Genomic DNA, 23,298 nt, shown 5'->3' with positions numbered 1-23,298 from the left:
CATGAGATGGCGGTCCTTCTGTCTGGATTCATCCATGACTTGGTTTCATTCCTTCCCCTCTTTATCCACTGTTGGACCTTACATTGCTAAATTATCTTTTTATCTCCATCCACATGAGTTATTTGCTTAAGCTGGTAGCACTGGACTCCAGTCTAAAATTATTCTGAGAAAAAATCTGTTGAGCTACTGTATTAGTACTCATTTTCACATACACACATATATATCACATGCACTGCCTTAAATTTAAATATACATTCAGAATTTAATGAGAATAGTTTTGAAAATGTATTTTAAAAGTAGATCACTATAATCCATCCACCTTTTGTTCTATAAGGTAATTATGAACAACAATAAAGCCAACATTTACTTCTTCTGCCATCTTATTCTCTTGTTAACTTTAGCTTACTTAATTCAATATCCTTCATCTAGCTTTATCTTCTTGTTGAATAGAGACAAATTTTGCCTGTAAGAGATGGTAACTAACAGTAGGGTGAAATGAGAGTCATTGATTATGGGGGAACTAAGGAAATTGCTAAAAGAGTTTGGGTGGTTCTGAATTGTGAACAGATATTTTTCAGATGGGATCTTAATAATGACAGAAGTTCAGTAGGCATAAAAGTAAATGAGTTAGATCAAAGATCTTCTTTTATTCAGCCTACTCCTTTTCCTTCTGGGGTTCCCTCTTGCAAATAAGAAATAAATATTAATTGTTATTTCACTATGTAAAGAGTACTTGTATTACTAGTGCTATTCTATTCTGGAAATGCATTGTGAGCATAAACTAACAGCCTCTCAGGGTACCTGTGTTATGTAGACACAGAGTATAGTAATTGAGTAATTCTACAGTGGACGTGAGTCTACAGTGTAACTGGGGACAGAGGCTGCACAGGTTTGCAGCACATAAAAAGAAGTACAAGGCAGGGCCTGATGAAGTGGTTGAGCGAGTGAGCCAGTTAGTCAGTGCTGTGGGAATATGGAAGAGTTAAGAGATGAGTGTGAGTCCAGGCAGTCATAAAAGTCTCCAAGAAGGTGGGGCTTGGGTACAACCTTAAAGAATGGGTAGAATCTGGTTAGGTGAAGGATGAGGGAGAGGGTACCTTTCAGTGGTAGTAGATTTGCCATGGTATGGGAGTAAGTGGAAGCAAGAAGCAGGACTTAGCAGAGCCTAGCAAGGCATAAGTTGGGACAAAACCTTGACCTCAGTCTGAAAATTAGCCTTTAACTTGTAGATCTAAGAGGGCAACCTCAAAAATGCAACAGGAGGTCAGAGGGTAGAATGGAATCATCATGAAGGCAAGGATTTTTTTCTAGTTATTAGAACATAACTAGCTAACCAGCTGTATGTTCTAGTTATATGTTCCTAGTTATAATTCTGGAAAATTATAGGGATTAAATTTTTTTTTGTTAAATGAATGAATGAGATTAGATGAGATGAAATTAGACAATCCTAACTAAAGTGATTTCAGTGGTAGTGGAAAGAAAGTGATGAATGCAACAGACCAGACATGACAGAAAACTCTTAAATACCTAATAAACCTGCAAGTATCCACTGGGAGAGGAGTAAGGAATTAAGAATTATTCCTTCACTCAGCATGGGGACCATATTGAATGCTTACTATATAGAGTGCTGTGCTTGTCACAGGGGCTGCAGAAATTTGGTTCTGGCTATGGGGTGGCTTGTTATTTTGTAGGGGAAGATTGTACCAGGTGAGTTCTAGGATATACACCTAGGTGACTTGGAAAAATGGTGATTAATTTATATGTTTCTGTCATTGGTTTGATGGGGCAAAGTCACAAAAACAGATGAAAGAGTTTCTGAACCACCACCAGACTGTCAAATAGGCTTTTATCAAAAACTGGAAATAACCACCATCACTAGGATGTCAGCCTGACTCTAATTTCAGTATGTGGGTTTCCCCTGAGCTTTCAAAACCAGCATAAGCCATTATGATGTCTGTGTCCTTTAGACCATTGCAGCAATTATAGTTTATTTTTCTTCTAGATTATTGTGCAAGGTCCATATTTCCTGTTGATTATATATTTACTTTATGTTTTCCATACTGTTACTCCCTAGAAATATAGAGAACATCTTGGTGTCACTCTTAGGTCTACTGATTGTTCTATGACTTCAACACATGTATCATTTGTAATAGAGTAAATTGATTCCAAGGTAGTATTTCTTAAGAAAATGAGAATGATTATGAAAGCATAATAATCCAGGCTGAAACTTGTTACAACAGATATGCACATAACTCTGTTGGAATAATGTTAATTTTCTCCTCCAATAACCATCTATTGATTATTTACTGGAATTTGGAGTTGAGTATAGAGTAAGTTCATCAGTATGCAGCACTAATTCACAAATACACGATAAGGCATTTTAGAGGAAGGAGGAACCTTAATTGAATTTATTTCCACCATACAATCTTGAGCTCTTGTTGTATCCTAAAGGTGGAGAAATAAGCCTTGGGTTTTGCAATATCAAAACATGGTCAATCTGCTCTCCAAGATTTTCAGTGCCTTGGTTAGACATCCAAGCATGAATGCACAGCATAATAAGTGTCAGTGGTGTAGAATTTTTAAAATTCTGTGGGTTCATAAAGAAGAGATTCAGTGATTCCAGCTGTCAGGACAGGGAAGTATGCACAAATGTGGTGAGATTTAAGGGCATATTTGAAGGATGCATAGGATTTTATTGAACAGAGTGGGAGTAGAGATGAGGAGGGAATTCAGGCTTTGGGCACAAAGATGTAAAAAGACAAGAGAATCTGGAAAGTAATTTAGGATGTGTTTTAAAAATAACAAGTAGTCCAATGGGACTTGGCCATGGATCACTTTGAAGGAAATGACAAGAGTTTGAAAAAGTGGTCTGAACCAAAAATGTACTACATTAAATCACATATCAATGAAGGTGTATTTTTCTTAGGCATATAAGAGTCACTGAATAGCTAAACCAGCAGAGAGTAATGGTAAGACTTACCTTTTGATAGTGGATTCTAATGGAGATAGAGGTTTTCTTGTCTTTTTTCTAAACTTTTATTATAGATTCAGGGGGATACATATGCAGGTTTGTAACATGGACATGGGTATATTGCATGATGTTGAGCTTTGGAGTACAAATGACCCCCTTACTTAGGTAGTGAGCATAGTATCCAATAGTTTTTCAACCCTTGTCCCTTCTTCTCTTCTCACTCTAGTAGTGCCTGGTTTCTGTTGTCATTATCTTTGTGTCTATGATTACCTGATGTATAGCTCCCACTTATAAGTGAGGACATGCAGTATTTAGTTTTCTGTTCCTGCATTAATTCACTTAGGATAATGGCCTCCAGCTACATCTATGTTGCTGCAAAGGATATGATTTTACTTTTTTTTTTGGCTCCATTATATTCCATGATGAACATGTACCACGTTGTCTTTAACAAGTCCACCATTGATGGGCACCTAGGTTGATTCCATGTCTTTGCTATGTCAGTAGTACTGCAGTGAACATGTGAGTGCACTTGTCTTTTTGGTAGAATGATTTGCTTTCTTTTGGATATATAGAAAAGAATGGGATTGCTGGGTTGACTAGTAAGTAGTTCCGTTTTAAGTTCTTTGAGAAATCTCCAAACTGCTTTCCATGATGTCTGAACTAATTTTCCTTCCCACCAAAAGTGTATAATGCATTCCCTTTTCTCTGCAGCCTTGCCAATATTTGTTGTTTTTTGACTATTTAGTCAATGGTAAACCATTCTGACTGGTGTGAGATGGTATCTCATAGTAGTTTTGATTTGCATTTCTCTGGTGTTTAGTGATGTGGGATATTTTTTCACATTTATTGGCTGCTCATATATCTTCTTTTGAGAACTGTCTGTTCATGTTTTTGCCCACTTTTTAATGGGATTGTTTTCTGCTTGTTCAGTTATTTAAATTCCTTATACAGTCTGGAAAAAAGACACTTGTTGGATGTGTATTTGGTGAATATTTTCTCCCATTCTGTAGATTGTCTGTTTACTCTGTTGATAGTTCCTTTTGCTGTGCAGAAGCTGTCTAGTTTAATTGGTTCCACTTGTCAATTTTTGTTTTTGTTGCAATTGCTTTTGAGGAATTAGTCATAAATTATTTCCCAAGGCTGATATCCAGAATGGTGTTTCCTAGGTTTTCTTCTAGGTTTCTTCTAGCTTCAGATCTCACATTTAAATCTTTATTCCATCTTGAGTTAATGTTTCTATATGGTGAAAGGTAGGAGTCCAGAATCATTCTTCTGCATATGGCTAGACAGCTATCCTGGCACCATTTATTGAATAGGGTGTCCTTTCCCTACTGTTCAGTTTTGTCATCTTTGTTAAAGATGAGATGGCTGTACTTGTGAAGCTTTATTTCTGGTGTCTCTATTCTGTTTCATTGGTCTGTGTGTCTGTTTTTGTAGTAGTACCATGCTGTTTTGGTTACGGTAGCCTTATAGTTTGAAGTTGAGTAATGTGATGCCTCTGGTTTTCTTCTTTTTGCTTAGTATTATTTTGGCTATTGGGCTTTTTCTGATTCCATATGAATTTTAGGATAGTTTTTTCTAGTTCTGTGAAAAATGACGTTGGTAGATCGACAGGAATGGCATCGAATTTGTAGATTTTTGGGGGGCACTGTGGCCATTTTAATGATATTGACGCTTCCAACCTATGAGCTTGGAATGTTTTTTTGTTTGTATCACCTATGGTTGTTTTTAGTAGTGTTTCATAGTTCCCTTCTAGAGATCTTTTACCTTCTTCCTTGGTTAGATGTATTCCTAGGTATTTTATTTTATTTTTATTTCTTTTTTTTCTTTTTTTTTTTTTTTGCTGCTGTTGTAAATGGGATTGTTCTCTTGATTTGGCTCTTAGCTTTAACATTATTGGTGGATAGAAATGCTATTGATTTTTATACATTGATTTTTGTATCCTGAAATTTTACTGAAGTCATTTATCCGTTCTAGAAGCCTGAAATTTTACCGAAGTCATTTATAGTTCTCGGAGTCATTAGGGCTTTCTAGGTATAGAGTCATATTGGCCATAAACAGAGATAGGTTGACTTTTTGTTTTCCTATTTGGATTTTTTTATTTCTTTCTCTTGCCTGATTGCTCTGGCTAGCACTTCCAGTATTATGTCGAGTAGGCACAATGAGAATGGGCATCCTTGTCTTGTTCCAGTTCTCAAGGAGATTGCTTCTACTTTTTGCCTGTTCGGTATCATGTTGACTGTGGGTTTGTCATAGATCACTCTTATTATGTTGAGGCATGTTCCTTTGATACCTGTTTTCTTGAGGGTTTTTATTATGAAGGGATGTTGGATTTTATCAAAAGCTTTTTCAGAGTCTATTGAGGTGATCATATGGCTTTTGTTTTTAATTCTGTTTATGTAGTGAATCACATTTATTGATTTATATATGCTGAACCAACCTTGCATCCAGGAATGAAGCCTATTTGATCATAGTGAATTGACTTTTTCATGTGCTGTTGGATTTGGTTTGCTAGTGTTTTGGTGAGGAATTTTGTGTCTATGTTCACCACGGATATTGGCCTGTAGTTTTCTTTTTTCATTGTGTCATTGTCAGATTTTGGTATCAGGGTGATACTGGCTTTCTAGAATGAGTTAGGGAGGAGACACTTCTTGATTTTTTGAAAATAGTTTTAGTAGGATTGATACCAAGTCTTTTTTATATGTCTGGTAGAATTTAGCTGTGAATCACTCTGGCCTGAGACATTTTTTGGTTGGTAGGCTTTTTATTACTCATTCAATTTTGGAAGTCATTATTGGTCTATTCAGGGTTTTAATTCCTTCCTGATTCAATGTTGGCAGATTGTGTGTTTCCAGGAATTTATTCATTTCCTCTAAATTCTCTAGTTTGTTTGCAAAGAAGAGTTAATAATAGTCTCTGATAATCTTTTGTATTTCTGTGGGATCAGTTGTAATGTCACCTTTGTCATTTCTGATTGGGCTTATTTGGATCTTCTCCCTTTTTTTCTTTGTTAATTTGGCTTGTTGTCTATTGATATTGTTCATCCTTTCAAATAACCAACATTTGCTTTCATTGATACTTTGTATGTATTTTTGGGTCTCAATTTCATTCTGTTATGCTCTGATTTTAGTGTTTCTTTTTTTTTTCTGATGTTACATTGTCAATTTAAGATCTTTCTAATTTTTTTAAATTAGCCATTTAACACCATAAACTTTCCTGTTTTTACTAACTTTGCTGCATCCCAGAGATTTTAGTATGCTGTGTCCCTTTTTTTTAATTTGTTTAAAATATTTTTTAAAAAATTCTCCTTTATTTTATTGTTTATCCAAAAGTCATTCAAGAGCAAGTTGTTTTCATTTCCATGTAATTGTGTGGTTTTGAGAGATTTTGATATTGATTTCTATTTTTATTCCAGTGTGGTTCAAGAGTATGATTGTATGTTTTCAATTTTTTCAAATGTACCGAGACTTGCTTCATGTCTGGGCATGTGTTCAATCTTGATACGTTCTGTGCAAATGAGAAGAATGTTTATTCTGTGGTTGGCAGGTAGAGTATTCCATAGATGTCTGTTAGGTCCAATCGGTAAGTGTCAAATTCAAGTTCAGAATTTCTTTGTTAGTTTTCTGCCTTGATCATTTGTCTGATACTGACAGTGGAATGTCAGAGCCCCCCACTATTATTATGTGGTTGTCTCTGTCTTTTCAGAGGTCTGGAAGTACTTGTTTTATGAATCTGACTACTCCAATGTTGTATGCATAATATATTTAGGACGTTAAGTCTTATTGTCGAATTGAGCCCTTTATTATTATGTAATGCCCTTTTTGGTCCTATTTGGCTGTTGCCAGTTTAAAGTGTGATTTATCTGACATAAGAATGACAACCTGGGCTCTTTTCTGTTTTCTGTTTATGTGCTGGATCTTTCTCTAATCCTTTACTTTGAGCCTATGGGTGTCATTACATGTGAGATGGATCTCTTGAAGATAGCATATGAATGGGTTTCGTTTGTTTCCGACTTGCCATTCTGTGTCTTTTAAGTGGGGAGCTTAGACCATTTACATTCAAGGTTAATATTTATGTGTGAGGTCTTGAGCTTATCATGAAGTTATTAGCTGGTTTGCTTTGAAATATAAGTTTCTGTTGTGTGGTTGCTTTATAGGGACTGTGGGCTATGTACTTAAGTGTATTTTTGTGGTAGCCAGTATAGTTTTTTCATTCCCATATTTAGAACTCCCATAAGGATTTCTTGTAAGGCCGGTCTAGTGATAACAGATGCCCTTAGGACTTACTTGTTTTGAAATGTTTTTAAAATCTCCTTCACTTACGAGCTTAGTTTGGTGGGATATAATTTTTTTTTTTTTTTTTTTTCTTGAGACAAAGTCTTGCTCTGTCTCCCAAGCTGGAGTGCACTGGCACGATCTCAGCTTACTGCAACCTCCGCCTCCCAGGTTCAAGTGTTTCTCCTGCCTCAACCTCCCAAGTAGCTGGGACTACAGGTGTGTGTCACCACACTCAGCTAATTTTTGTATTTTTATTAGAGACGGGATTTCATTATGTTGGCCAGACTAGTCTCGAACTCCTGACCTCATGATCTGCCTGCCTCGGCTTCCCAAAGTGCTGGGGTTACAGGCATGAGCCACTGTGCCCAGCTGGGATACGACATTTTTGATTGGAATTTCTTTTCTTTGAGAATGCTGAAAATAGTCCCTCGATCTCTCTGGCTTGTAAGGCTTCTGCTGAGATGTCCACTCTTAGCCAAATGGGGTTCCCTTTTATGCAATTTGACATTTTTGTTTAGCTGGCTTTAAGGTTTTTTCTTTAGCATTGATCTTGGACAATGTGGTGACTATATGCCTTGGTGATGTTCATTTTGTATAGTATCTGGCAGGTGTTTTCTGGATTTTTTGTATCTAAATGTCTTGCTCTCTAGCAAAGTTAGGGAAATTTTCTTGAATTATCCCCCTAAATACGTATTCCAGGTTTTTAAATTTTTCTTCTCTCTCAGGAATAATTTGTAGGTTTGATCTTTTTACATAATTGCACATTTCTCAAAGACTGTCTTCATTTAAAAAATACTCTCTTTTTTTTATATATGTGTGGCTGGGTTAGTTCAAAAGACTAGTTCTTAAGCTCTGAAATGGTTTCTTCTGCTTGGTTTAGTCTAGTGATAACGCTTTCACTTGTATTTTGAAGTTCCTTAAGTGAGTTGTCCAATTCTAGAAGCTGTGATTAATTACATTTTAAGATTTATCTCCTCTTTCATTTTATGGACTGCTTTAGAAGTTTCTTTTCAATCTTGTGTTGGATCTCATTGAGCTTCCTTGCAATCCATGATTTGAATTCTTTATCTGTCACTTCTGAATTTCTATTTTCATTAGGGACCTTTGCTGGAAAGCTAGTGCAATCCTTTGATGGTGTCACTGCATTCATATTTTTCATAGTGTCAGGATTTTTGTGCTTGTTCCTTTTCATTTGGAAATTTTGGCACTTCTAATTTTTATAATTATTTTCATGTTTGTAGGATTTTTTTTTCTTTTTCTTTATCTCCCTATCATACCATTGCTATTTTTTTCTTTCCCTTTTCCTTTTCCTTTCCCCCGCTCCATTGGGTCTTTTGGTTTTGCTTCTGTAGCCTTATGTACTTCTTTCTGTAGGTTTTATATTGGGGCTGTGCAGTTTGACCTATATGCCAGTAGACAGTGCTTATGCATGATAGCAGGCTGTGGCCAATGTGACTACGTATATACTTGATCCTTGTTTACTGGCAGAAGCTCTCTGTTGCCTCAGGCAATGGGCTGATTCTTGGAACCCACAGTTGTCTGAGCTCCCTGCTCAGCCCAGGGGATTGGGGGCCGCAATGGGTGGGGCCAGACCAGGTAGGTTCATCTACAGGTCTCCTAATGACAGGGGCAAGCAACTGTGCTGCAGGAGAATCTGGGGAGCAGCCACCAAGTGCCCAGTTGTGTACCTCAGCATCAGGCTGGGAAATCTCCTTAACCCCAAGTGCACTGCATGGGAAGGGTAGCAGCCTATAAACCCCTAATCCAAGAGAGTAAGTGCTTCAGATGCCTAGAGATCTGCCTGGATATAGAGCAGAAAGGCTATCCTTGCACCACAATCTCTGCACAGGAGGGGTGGGATGGCTCAGGCTGCCAATTCCAGTGAGCTGGTGCTCCTAATGGCTGGAGATTTGCCTGGGCATGGAGCAAAGAGTGCCTCATTGCCTCATGGTCTATGTTCAGAATAGGTGTGGTGGCTCAGGCTGCTGAGCCAGATGAGCAGGTGCTTTGAATGCCCAGAGATCTGCCCTGACGTGAAACAGAGTTTGCCTCCCTGCACCAGGATCACTGCACAAGATGAGTGGTGCAGGTCAGACTATTGCTCCAGGTGAACAGGTTGTCTGAATGCCTGGAGATCTGCCTAGCCATGGAGTGGAGAGGGACTTGCTGTACCATGATCTATGTCTGTCATGGGTGGGGCAACTCAGGCTACTGGTCTGGTCAAGTGGGTGCTCCAAATGCCTGGATTTCTGCCTGGGAGTAGAGCAAAGAGGGCACTGCTGCACCACAATCTCAGGCGAGCAGGCTGGACACCTGCAGATTGGTTCCAGATTGCCAAGCTGGCCCTAGATACAAGTATTACTGCCCAGTAGAAACTGCAGCTTTATCAGCTCTCCTCCTGTCCCAGTGTTGTGACAGAGGAGAACACAATTCCAGCACCTACTGCTGAGGGGCTTTCCACAGTTCTGGCTGTGGAGACTCCTACACTTCTCTAGAGTGAGTGCCCTGGTCTCTGGCTAGAGATTAAAATGAATGGCTGCCTTGCTACGTACTCGGATTAAAAATGGCATCCTGATCTTGGTCCTGGGTATGGGAAAATGTCTGCAGCTTTTCCTCACGTCTTTCTCTCACAGTGTCTCCAAGAAACTCTGCAAGTTAGCTCTAGGGCTTGGGAGATACAAAGTGCTTTCCCTTGGCATGCTTTGCTGGGATCCCCAGTGGAAAGGCAGGTCACAGAAGGAGGCTCTCTGCCTCTCTCATGTACCTGAGTTTCTCTCACTTTTATTAGCTGGATGCCATCAAAGGGGCTGTTTGCCCATGTTTCCCTCCCTGGGATTTGGGGTGTCCTTCAATTTAGGTTGTCCTGGTGAATTCCCATTTTCTTTCTTGAAATAAAGCCCACACAGTTGGCCTTTATGCACTATCTTGCTATTTCCACATGGCTGAGGCATGCCACAAGGCTCTAATCTACTATCTTGGGGGAAAAAAAAGAAATAGCAGTTTTAAGACTAGGTCATACACTAACATCATGTAGAGATAGCTTAAAAATACAGATTTCTGATCTCTTCACAAAAACAACACAATAAATAATCTCTGAGAAGTGCAACTCAACTAGGGATGCGTATTTCTTAGGCGCCAGAGTGATTTCTTATGCTGCCAGAATGGCAACTGCCTGAAGACTTATGCTTACATTTATGTTTATATTTGGGGAGAGAGACATTGATGAGAGCCTAGATACTGAGATCCCCATTTAGGGAGCTGCCAGGGGTCCAGGTGAGGAGCAATGAGGGGCTGAGCTGGAGCAGGAGCAGTGCTGGGGGAGAGGACGGGCAGAGCCAAGGGCTACCTCTGAAGTAGAAATGTTAGTTGGATACTGGAGTCTCTTTGGTTGAAGGAGTGAGGAGGGAGTTAGAAGATGACTTGAAGTAAAAATATTGCTAGATACACATTATAGCTGTGATGCTTGTGTGTATTTTTAGCTGAGTCTGTGGCACCAAATGGACCATTTCAGGCTGCTGGTACAGGGGGCCAAAGTTTGATTTAATCTAAGGCATGAGGAATGGGCCTTTGAGATCAGCCACACCAAGTTCATTTATAGATAAGAAAACTGAGTCTCAGGGAGAGAAATACATGTGTCTGAGCCTGTTCTGGTAACCAGTGAGACCAAATTAAGACCACGTCTTTTGACTTTTCAAGTTGGTATCTTCTGCTGTGAGATTATGTAAATAGTTCCTGCAGCAATCATATTAACTTTTGTGATTTGGTTGATTGCTTTCTCATTTAACACCCCTTATAGCTGAAAGCTGAATCATGAGCCACATCTACACTGCTATGAAGTGTGTATGTAAGAGCATTGGGGACTTATGTGGTGAAGTGGATTATTTTCAGTGCAGTAATCCAATGTGACAAAAGTTTAGAAATTTCTCCTGGGTAAAAACTGTATATTTCCAGCACAAAGTATAGAGCTTTAGCCACATTAGCTATTCCATAAGTATGTGTTGAATAAGTGATCTAAAACCAAGGGAAGTTTTTGAATTATAGTCATTTTTTAAACAGGAAATTTAACTACGGTGAATTCATCAGGTCTCTACTTTGCCCAAAAGTAGGCACTCACTCTGAGTCAAATGGTTCTCATTTTTTGAATAAGAAACAGCAAAGAGGACTATCAGTTGAAAAAGGAAGGAAACAGTGTGAGTGCTAGGAATGCTCTGATCTAAATGTGATCTCTTACTGGAATGCCAAAAATATGAACTCTCCAAGTGGGCTGGCTCAGTGACCTCAACATATAAACATCTTTTCTTTCTAGAAACAAGCTGTCTTCTTCTTATTTCTGATCTAACATACATACATTCACAAACTCAAACACACATGCACACGCACACACACACACACACATTTTCCTTTTTGATTCTCTATGAAGGTATAGCCTATGTATTGCGTTTTGTATGGTCTTAAAATAACTCTATCATATATTTAAAATACAAAATCTTTATTCTTGAGGACTGCCTTATTCTACTATGAAAACCTCTGGACAAGCAGATTATTGACTAACCCCTGACTTTGCTCTTCATCTGATTAGATCCTTGAAAGAGATCATAAGACATCCTTTAAAAGCCTAAAGGCCTTGGAAGTTCTGAGTAATCATAGAAGGCTTTTTTACCCTATTTTTCTGAAATGTCATGGCCACCCTGGGCAGTATCAAAGGAGATCACTGTTTGCACCAGGAATTTAAAAAGAAAAAAAGAAGTTTAAAACTTATTTGGGAAAACTAAAAGTTCATCTCTGAGTTATGTGTCATGTGGAGAATATTTTGCTCCTCTCTTTCATTGACTAGACAACTATGGGATAAAAAATGCATCTCTGGTATAACCCATGTAAGAAATACTGTAAGATTGTCATGTGCTGGCTATGACAAAATACTCTTTTTTCCAGCGATACTTGCTTGTGCACACAGGCTCACACACTGGGACCAGAGCCCTCAACCTTCATTCATTTTCACTAAGTGCTTAGGGAGCCTTCTCTTACAACTTCAGTGCTACTACCAATGTAAATATAACCATCTACAAAACAGCTTGCTAACTTGAATTAAAACTTACCATCATAAAGGTTTGAGCTCAAAATTAAGGGTAAAATATTCTTCTTAGAGATATGTTAACCTGTATTTTCTTAGATACATCCCAGTTTTAGCATTTTACTCTTTCCAATAAAAGTTGACTTGTTAAATACATGCTAACTTTGTTTTAATTTATATGACTTTATAAGACTGTTAACATTAATAAATTCCCAAATCAGAATAAAAAGGCTTCGTCTGGTCACATACTTCTAGGGTTTTGAGTTCAGAAAATACAAGTCATTAGCTTCTGTCTTCAGCAACCATTAGTAGACAGAGGTAGAAGTAATAGAATTTTGTTCATTTTTGTTATTCAGCTGAAATACTTACAATTATTTTTTGTCATAAACCCTGATCTGAAACTCTGATTTCAGAACTTGTGCCATATTGTCTTTCACATTTTTTAACATGCTTCCAAAAGAGAAGGAAAACTCCAGTATTGACTAGTTCTAAGGTACTATGCTGGGTGCTTTGCATATATTAATTCACTTCATCCACCTGGCAACACTGTGCAGTACATATTATTATTGCCAATTTGCAGATAAGGAAAAATAAACTTAGAGTGCTTAAGAAACTTGACAATATTCAATCAGAAAATTAACCATCAGAGCAAAATTGATTCCAACTGATTCTAATTCTAAAACCAATCCTTATCCTAAAAAACAAAACAAAACAAAAACAAAACTTATTTAGTATTTTGCTATAGTAGGGCTTTTCTTACCCAATAGGTTGTAGAGCATTTAAGGGTAGAGACCATCTAGTTCACTGCTGAATTCTGAGTGAGTAGTCCAGAAACTGGCATCAATACAATAGGTGTCCAATAAATATCTGTTCGGTCAAATTCAGTGGGATGGTCCTGTGTGTGGTCCTGGTATATAAGCCTGCAGAAGAGAGAGTACAAGCCTATACTTCAGTAGTTGAGAGTATTTAATGTTGGTAAAAGACTGTGAGCTCTAGATTCAAACTGCTCAGGTTTGAATTATGATTTCTTAAGCTTCCTATCTATATGATTTGAGAATGTTACTTAGACTAAGTCTCAATTTTCTCACTTTAAAATGGGGGTAATAATTGCACCTTTATAATCACTTATGTAAATCACATTTTTCATGGTTAGTAAACATGAATGAATTTTAGCTAATATATAACCTTTAATTGGACTAGATTGTGGATCCCTTTTAAGCATACTCCATAATTTTGTTATTTATGATGTTTATTGTTTAGAATCTGTCTTCCCATTAAAATGTAATCTCCATGGTGGCAGGAATTTTTATGTTTTAATCAGAGTATCCCAAATATTTCGAATAGTGTTGCCCAATCAAATGTTCTATACTTAAGGAAATGTTTTATTATTGGCATAGTCAGTAGGCACTAGCGACATACAGTTACTGATCATTTGAAATGTAGCTAGCTAGGGTGACAGAGTACTTGAATTAAAAATTTTGTTTTGTTTTTGTTCATTTAATTTAAATTGCCACATGTGGCTACTGGAATACTATATTTGCACAGGTCTAGAATATTACATGGTACACAGAAATTTTTCAGTATGTATTTGTTAAATGAATGAATTCCCTTCTGAAATCAAAAATCAAGAATAAAGCTGCATGATTGTATATATAGTTCACTCTTTAAAGATAATCAATAAAGATGAAGCATTTTACTGATTGACTTGCTCATCTTGGAGGCTTCATGAAGTTCTAATATGATTCAGTTTGCAATTGTAATACATTTTTATTTTTATTTCTTTTTGGTGTCAGGTCAAGAAAGATTTGGAAACATGACGAGGGTCTATTACCGAGAAGCTATGGGTGCATTTATTGTCTTTGATGTCACTAGGCCAGCCACATTCGAAGCAGTGGCAAAGTGGAAAAATGATTTGGACTCCAAGTTAACTCTCCCTAATGGCAAACCGGTTTCAGTGGTTTTGTTGGCCAACAAATGTGACCAGGGGAAGGATGTGCTCATGAACAATGGCCTCAAGATGGACCAGTTCTGCAAGGAGCATGGTTTCGTAGGATGGTTTGAAACATCAGCAAAGGTAATGTGACTTTAAATAATAAGCTTAATATAAGCAAGGTTCACAAAGAAAATGGCATATAATCATCACTATCTCATAATGATAATAATATGTTTGTTTAGTGATTTGTGGTTTCCAGATTGCTCTAAGCTCTTTCTCATGTCAATGCAATGAGCAGGCAAAGCAGAAATTATTGTCTACAATTTATTATTGTGGCAAGAGGAGCAAAGCAACTTGTAGAAGGTTACAATAGTAATAGTGGATAACTGTGTTTGCTTTTTGAGGTCTTACTATGAGCCAGTCATATTTTGCATGCATTTTCCTATTTAGTCCTCACGACAACTTTATTACGTGAGTATGGTTTTATAGTAAAGGTCTTATTCATGTGTTAGTTAATTTACACAATCGATATTTAATATATTCACCTGTACGTCAGGAAATGTGCTTGCTCCTAGGAAAGAAAAGATGGCAAACACTACATTGGGCATACCGGAATGGTGGGGTAACAGAGAATAGACAGCAAGCACAAATGTGAAGAACACAGCATAGCTTGGCCATGCTGATTCCCCTGGGTAGCAGAAAAGTGGCAGGAGGTGAAGCTGAGGCAGGGCTGGAAGATGAAGGATCCTGTATGATGTGATGAGGATAATATACTTCCCATTGTTCCCTAATGTTGCCATCTGATATGTCAGGTGTATGGCTTTTGTTCTACTCTCTTTTTGTTTGTGCCTGTATTTTTAAAATCTCAGTATCACAGGAGAAAAAAAAAAAACTTTCATGGCAAAATTTGAAAATCCATAAAAAACCATAACTAAAATTTAAAAAGAATAACTATTTTTTGCTGTATATTCTGACTTTTGTGTGTCTGCATATAATTACATTATTAGGATTGCATTTTACATGGTTTTATATCATGATTTTTCCACTTTTATTCAAATATTAAATGTTTGTGGAGCACAGGCATTGCGCTAGTTTTTGGGATTCAGCTATGAATAAGATAGCCATGGGCTCTGTACTTATGGAGTTCACACTTGGGCCTTATAGTGAACATTTGTGCCCCTCATTAGCAAATGGTTTGAAAATATTACTGGAGTCATCATTCCAAAAGGCTGAGGAGGAATCTCTAATGGGTTTCCTACTGGAAAGTAGAATGGTCCAATTTGCCTTGGAGAAACTATTGGAAGACGGATTGGAGGGCAGTGAACCAGGAGAGAGAGTGGCATGGTAGTTACCATGTTCTGTGAGAACATAATGAGAGCTTAAACTGGAATAGTGGCTATAGATAGGAAAGAAAACCTGGATTTGAGAACACCACCACATTACAAAGACCAGCACAATTAAGCAAGCACTTGGATTGGAGATGATGGAGAAGAAGAAAAGGGCAGTGGTGCCACTTTTTCTGTCACAGTGGGATGTTCTTTTGTTTGAACCATTCCTGGAGAGCCTTGAAGCCTGTCTCCTTGCTCTTCTGTCACTAGCTTTTATGTTTGGAAAGTTGTTATTGCTCAGTTGCAAGAGTTGTTGTCTTTCTTTTGAGGCCTGAGTGTGCCAGTGTGCTTTTCCCTTTCATTCTATTTAAAATTTTGATTTCCCCTGTTTCTTGGGATTCTTCCTTTGGTTCAGGATACATTCCCCATCATTTTATATTTCTTGACTCTCACTGAACCTTTTTAGTTTATGTGGTTGAAGGATTTCTTGCTGTAAGGGGAGACAAAGCACAACTGAAAGGTATGATTAGGTTACAGAAATTTAACAAGCATGGTTTCTTTTTGTAGTCTATTTTCTTTTTTGAATGTTAGCCTGTTTTTTTTTTCTTTTAATTCCAAAATGTGGGTGAATTCACTTATTTTCATTTCCTTTTAGCACCAATTTCAATTTCACTCCAAAGTTCCTGCATATTCCTTCAAATTGCTTTCTTTCAAAAAATGTCACTCTCAGCTCAGAAGCCTCCAGGCACAGGGGAGAAAGAGTAGGACTTTGGAGAACTCCTTTTCTCAGTTGATTACATTACATTGTAAGTGCTAACTAGATTGAATGACCCATACTTACATGGGGAGAGGAGTCTTCTGTTATTCATTCATTCATTCGTTCAACCAATAAATATTATCAAATACCTGCTATATGCCAGACAAATGTTCTGGGCACTGAGAATGTAGAAACTTATGAAACAGATAAAACCTTGTCTTCATGGATAAAAACAACAACAAAACATAAATAAAATATACAGTGTGTGATAGTTATTAAGTGCTAATAAGAAAAAAGGGAAAAAAGAAAGGAAGAGGCCTATGAATCTGTAGGGAGGCTTGAAATTACGTGTGGGTCAAAAGACCTTCCGAAGACATTTTTCACCTCACTCTGACATTCCTTGCTCAACCACTATAGTGTTAAACTGCCTGCTTAGGGACACAATGTTTAGTACCTCTAGGACTGGCTGACCCACCTTACTTAGGTACTGGATTTCTAATCCTCCAAATCCCTGTAAGTGTGAACTTTGAAGAGAAGCTTTGTACAGTGTTGGGGAGGGGGCACATGAGATTTCACAAGCATTATAATCAAGAGAGTACAAGGCCTTATTGTAAAATATAGAAGGCATGTTCAACGTCTCTTTTCCTTCCATACGTAATGCTATTGAGGTTGTCCTTCTGAATGTCTTAACGAGAATGTCTTGCCTGTGCCAGATTAGTATTCAAAGTCAACACTTAGAAGCTCAGGAACAATCCTGCAGCATTGACAAACTGGAGTGTCAAACTTTTTTAAAATTCTTTTTAAATATCTCTGATAAAGCTCTGCTAACTTTCTGACTATAGTATTACAACATTTACAAAACTGAGGCCTAGATTTAACTGTCTGCCTGAAGCAGAGATGGTAGATTATGGGGATAGCTATGAATTCCTTCATTTTGAGATCAGAGAACATTTTCCATAGGTATCCTTCTCTTAGACAGTCAATCGACTAAAAATTAGAGTCCTTTTGAGTGATGACATAATGTCTGGTGATAAATACCTGATTTCCTTTCTTCGCATCGCTGAAACTTCTGAGTCAAACTTCTGGCTTTGTCCCCATGGGCACATCCAGTAGAAATCCTTCAGGTATCATCATCAACTTGGACATCTCTGCAGTTGAAACTTTCAGGGTTTTAGATGAGTTAGTCATTGAAACCAGCCTCCATCTTACCACAGACCCCACTACTGAGGGAAATTTACCCTTTTGCTCTTCAGTCCTATGGAGTAACTTTCCATGAGAGTTTTCATGACTAATGCTGTTGCTGGAGCAATCATGGTAGCCCCTGGCTGGCAAGTGAATTAAGAGAGAAAAAATAAAAATTAAATACATGTTGGTGTCTCTGGTTTTTCACATTCTCTCTCCCAATATTAAAACCAAAGGAAAGAAAATAGTCTTTTCTGAGTCATATTCTTTGATTTTTAACATTTGCATTCTTTTGCTTTCTTGGCTGTATTTCATTGAATTCCCCCTGTAGATTCTCTAGGTGATGTATAATTGGGGTACTTGTGTGTCCCATTTTGCCCCCCAAATTCCTGGTTTATACCTGCTGTTCCAGCATAATTATTAATAATACCTTCATTTTTAATTTGTAATTTAAATTTACATGGTCACCCTGTAGATCATGAGCTCAACTTATTTTACTCTCTACATCATACTTTAGCTCTAATAATGGATATTTTAATATTCCTGTGCCCATATCCCATTTTTATAATCTGCTTTGGCAGATCTGTTTCTTTAGGATAAGGACCCTGCCCTTCTCTTGTTAGTATATCTTCAGGGCCTATTTCAAAGGCTGACTTGGTTTTGCTGCCTGCTGAACAAATTACCTGGTACATTCTTGGCGCCCATTGCCTGAATCTCCATCAGTTGCTGTTTTTGAATTCACTCTCTAATCACACCCACTCACCTAGAGCTACTGTGAGCATTAAGAGATAACAGCATAAGAGATAATGTGGCTGGGCGCGGTGGCTCACACCTGTAATCCCAGCACTTTGGGAGGCCGAGGCAAGCAGATCACGAAGTCAGGAGTTCAAGACCAGCCTGGCCAACATGGTGAAACCCCGTCTCTACTAAAAATACAAAAATTAGCCAGGCATGGCGGTGAGCACCTGTTAATCCCAGCTACTCAGGAGGCTGAGGCAAGAGAATCGCTTGAACCTGGGAGGCAGAGGTTGCAGTGACCCGATATTGCACCATTGCTCTCCAGGCTGGGCGACAAGAGCAAAACTCCATTCCCCCCCTCCCCCCAAAAAAGAGAGAGAAATAATGTATGTGGGGGCCAGATGTATAATATCTGATCCCACCACACATAGACACACACTTTACATACTCTACACCATTCCTACTGTCTCTACCCACAGCCCATACGCCGATTTACCTGTGATGCACACAACAGCCACACTCTGGTGGAAAAGTCTGTTTCTGTATCTTAGCCCTTTCCAGCCTGCTCCATTCTGCTCACATAACAGAGTGGATCAGGTGTGGCTATGCTCGCAAATACACCACCACAAACACTAGTGTAGGTGGGAAAGAATGGAGCAAGTTGTACCTATGCAATAGTGGGGACAAAAGTCAAATTCATAGAAAGAACCTCCAGTGCCTCCAGTTCTTGCTCCCCCTACACCAGTCCTACTCCTAACAGATATCTTTGGTTCTTTCTATGCTATTTATAGTGACTTTTTGGACCCACCCTCTCTCCCAAAATGTTCTAAGAGCAACAGGTGCACTTGGAAGAAGCTTATGTTAAATTATACTCAATTTTTGCCTTTTATTTGAAGCTAAAAATAAAAATGTTAACGTGTATGCTGCTGAGAAAAAGAATATATCTAATACTGTTCTCTATAAGATGGTATTAGTTTCTCTTAGGGAGAGGAATGGATGTTTCACGGTGTAGTGGATATTTCTCATGTTGTTTGGCTTTCTAACAACTGTTAAATACATTTGCTATCTTTGGGGAATTTCCAGCTGTAGGAAGCTCACCTCGCCAAGAAGAACTCATAAAACTTTCTTCTTTTGCTTCCTTTGCAGCTAGGCACAGGCAGATGACCTAGATTACACCAGTTGTAGGTTGTAGGCATCCATCTCCAAATAATGTAGATGAAGTTATAAGATATACCTCCACTGACTTAATTTGTCACAGCACATTTAACCCTGTATTTTTAGCTGAACTGACTTGAGCTGGTTATACTTAGGGACATAAAAGGAAGGGCCTGATTTGAAATCTAAAACCGGAGAAAACTTAGAATCACTTAGAATCATAATATGCAGGAAATGATGGCTGTGTTTAATAGTGATTTCACATAATGTCCACCAGTCTGTAGTACAACTGTTTGAGTCATCACTTCTGACAGATTATTAACGCCTTACATGAAGAATGAAAATTGTTTTCTGAAGTTGGGAATAGTTGAAGTGTATATGAGTCTCAAATTCAAGCTAGTTATCTATTTAAGGATCAATATAAATTAATAATAATATTTTATCTTTAGCTAATCAATTCTCTAGAGGTTCCCTACATCAATGCTTGTAATTTACTAGACAGTCTGAGGTCCAACTGTGACTAAGATACTGTATAATAGGAGAATAGAAATGAACGATCAGAGACTATAACCATCGTTTGGTTTGTATAAGGCAAGGTGTTGCATATGTCATTCTATCCTATATGGTTCATATTTTCATTACTTAGAGCTCAGATCTTTCCTGTTTCATGTTTGGACAGTCATAATAACCTGACTCCAGACTTTGCTCACTGTAGTGTTTTGCATGCTATTAAAAACTTAACCTGCTCAAGGGATGACTTTGATTTTGTCACTGCCTAGTTCAAGAATCTTCTGTAGGTTCTACTTCTTAATGATTTAAATTTAGACACCTTAGAACATGCATTAGCAAACTATGGCCTGTGGGCCAAATATGGCCTGCCCTGTAAATAAAGTTTTCTTGGAACTCAGCTGTGCTCATTGGTTTACATGTTATCAATGGCTGCATTTATGTTACAACTACAAAATTAAACAGTTGTAACAGAGACCTTATAGCCTGCAAAGCTCCAATTATTTACCATCTGACCTTTTATGCTTCAAAGTTTACCACCAATGCCTCAAAATGAGAATAGCTTCTCTTTAGTCAAGCACTGTGCTAGTGGCTTACATGCATTTTAGCTTATCCTTGAAGTAATCTTGTATGGTAAGTACTATTACTTTTTCTGTTCACAGAGGAAGCAATTAAAGTTTAAATTAGAGAGTGACTAGCGAAAGATCTCATAGTGGTGTATGGAAGAGTCAGGATTTCAAGCTAGATATGCTGACAGAACAGCTTAGCCACCCATCCTCCACACTGTACTACCTTACAACTTTTTCTAGTCTGATCTTATATGATAACTATTTATTAAGCAATTGATACATGGTAGACCAGGGACTGGGATAGATAAATGAGTAAAATGTGGTCCTAATCTCTAGGATTTTAAAGTCTAATGACAGATATACAGATGTGTAAGTACATCTTCCAAGAAATGTGACACAATGGAGCAATTCACATGGAATTGTTGGGTGAGTTGGATACGGAAGGGTCTTTTCTCACATGTACTTTTATTCTAGTCATTGTCAGAAACCTGTCTTTTTCTCATTTTTCTGCTTTTGTTCATGATGGCCACACTGTATGGGATTATAATGCAGTGGACTTTCTTTTTCTGTATTTCATTTTGCCCAGCGAAGTCCAGCTCTGGATGTGAGAGAAGAAACATAGAAAAATACCCTGGCTTTAGTAGTAAGGAGTCTTCAGAACTCAAATTAGAATCCCTGATTCTGATGCCCTGCCCCAACAAATAATTCTTGCTCTGGCTAACTGTTAACTCTTTCTTCAGGAATTGCCTGACTCCAACACATTTTTTCTACAGATACCTATGGAAAGGGACTTAAGCAATTCATGACACCATGGGCTGACTGTAAAAGAGGATCCATGCTTCAGTGCACAGGATGCTCCAAGAATCTCTTGAAATTATATATGCAACTTTTTCGTGCCCATGTATTATTTGTAGAGAGGGCAATCATTTATTGCATACTAAGAACCTTCCAGGCATTTCACAGCTATTATCACTAATTCTTACAATAATGAGGCATTATCCCTATTTTCCATGGAGAGAAGGAGTCGTGGCATGATTAAGGGACTTGCTCAAAGCCATGTAGCCTTGTGTCATGATTCTGACCCCTAGTTATCTGGTCGAAGCCCACATTTTCCATGATCTGCGAAAGTGCTTCAATGCTTCTCAGCAGTCTTTCTCAGATTCAGAATTCATTCCTTGTGATCCTAGAGCTAAGTCTAGTTGAGGAAAGGCCTGTTTTTCTGAGGTCAGAAGGATGTAGCCACTCCGAGAGCTATCGCTACTGTGGTCTCATCTCTCTAGGCAAGGACCATCCATCAGAAGAGAGGGCTGAACTGCACTATATGAGCTGGCCTAGCATATATCTATCTCCTAGGTAGTACCAGCCATATTGGTTGGAGAGAGGACACCTCTTGAGGAAACCTGTAGAGGCCATATGATGTATGAGGGTAGGAAGGTAGGAGGGGAACACAGACTTGGAAAATCTTCAGAATTTCCAAAGGCAGAGATGGAAGGAGAAAGGTATTCTAGGCAGAGGAAACAGCATGTGAAAGGCATGGAGTTGAGAAATAACAGAAAGTGCTGACAATGCTGAAGTTCAATGAGGCTGAAGTATAAGGTGGAGGGGAAACAGAGGGCAAAGCTTCGCAGTGTGTCAGACCATGTCCATTAGCATAAACACTGCTGGCTGAGAATTCTCATGGACTGTAGAAGTCTGAACTCAAAGATTCAAGTTTCTTAGTAATGTCCAAAAGTCAAAGGACGACCATTACTTGATTTTTATTAAAAGACAAATGCCAATTAAATAACAACTCTTATTCAATTAGTGCCTTTTCTGTAGAAAATTTGGCAAATCCTAATATAAGGCGTAGTGCTTTTCAGCCTCAGCACTATTGCATTTTGGGCCAAATAATTCATAGCTGGGACTGGGAGGGAAGTATGTGTGTGCTGTGCAAGGTAGAATATTTAGAAACATTCCTTGTCTCTACCCACTTAACATCAGTAGCACCCAACACCCCAATCAGTTGTGATCATCAAACGTATCTCCAGACATTGCCAAATGTCCTCTGGTTGGAGGGGCAAAATCACTCCCCACTGAAACCACAGTTAAACAGTCATCAAAAAATATGTCTTGTGCACAGTTGGTTCTGCTGTTTTCTAGAGGGTGGGGACAGAGTCAGGTCCACCTTGATTCTGTCTGAAAAAAAAGAATCCTTGTAGGCCTGTTCCCATGAGTCTGTGGGAGGAAGAAAACATCTAGAAAGTAAGATGTGTTATCTTTGGGCCTGGATCTTTCCTCCTGGATCTCTATCTCTAGCCATGGACTTGTTTCTAAAACTTCAGACTTCCATATTCTTCTGGATCTGTACTTGGATATCTTTCAGAGAACTCCTCAAACCCAACATATCTGAAACGGCATTCATCAGCTTTTCTGCAAACATAATTATCCAGTTTGGAGACCCCACATCCACACAGGCACTCAAGCTGGACACGATATAACCAGGTCCCACATTCTTTAGAAACCCCTCATTCTTGAGCATAGAAGACCCCAATAGTGAGATTTTTTTTTTTTCTGCTTCTCCAAGCCTATCTCTACTCTTTCCATTTATTCCATGGTTATGCTAAACTGCATCAAGTCCCCCATCACGCCTTAGTATTTCCCCAGGCTTCCTAGCTTTATGCACCTGTCTCTCACTCTTCCTTCAGGACTTGGCTCGACTGTCAGCTGTTACAGTGTCTCCTATACCTTAACATGCTATGTTAAGATGCTTTCCTTATGGGGCTAGCCCCTGCACTGCGTTGTGAATCCTCCTGGTCATTACCCAGCGCAAT

General features: G+C 38.4%; 1 protein-coding gene and 1 long non-coding RNA gene across 4 annotated transcripts in view; one reads left to right on the top strand and one right to left on the bottom strand.

The window, feature by feature from the left end:
• The window catches only part of LOC105468888 (uncharacterized), a 248,477-nt gene that overhangs the window by 181,512 nt on the left and 43,667 nt on the right, over positions 1–23,298 (bottom strand). For all 3 annotated transcript variants that reach the window (XR_011610973.1, XR_979694.3, XR_979692.3), the window contains 3 exons: positions 17,576–17,662; positions 17,376–17,497; positions 13,080–13,239 (listed from right to left, as the gene is read on the bottom strand). This is a non-coding gene — a long non-coding RNA (uncharacterized lncRNA). The remainder of the gene's footprint in view (positions 1–13,079; positions 13,240–17,375; positions 17,498–17,575; positions 17,663–23,298) is intronic.
• The window catches only part of LOC105468887 (RAB38, member RAS oncogene family), a 71,563-nt gene that overhangs the window by 12,915 nt on the left and 35,350 nt on the right, over positions 1–23,298 (top strand). Inside the window, exon 2 of the mRNA XM_011719372.3 lies at positions 14,113–14,393. Coding sequence (XP_011717674.1) covers positions 14,113–14,393 — 281 coding nt within the window. The remainder of the gene's footprint in view (positions 1–14,112; positions 14,394–23,298) is intronic.

Source organism: Macaca nemestrina, chromosome 12 (assembly GCF_043159975.1).
Source record: "Macaca nemestrina isolate mMacNem1 chromosome 12, mMacNem.hap1, whole genome shotgun sequence".
Classification (NCBI taxonomy): domain Eukaryota; kingdom Metazoa; phylum Chordata; class Mammalia; order Primates; family Cercopithecidae; genus Macaca; species Macaca nemestrina.
This window is presented reverse-complemented; position numbering and strand designations above follow the sequence as displayed.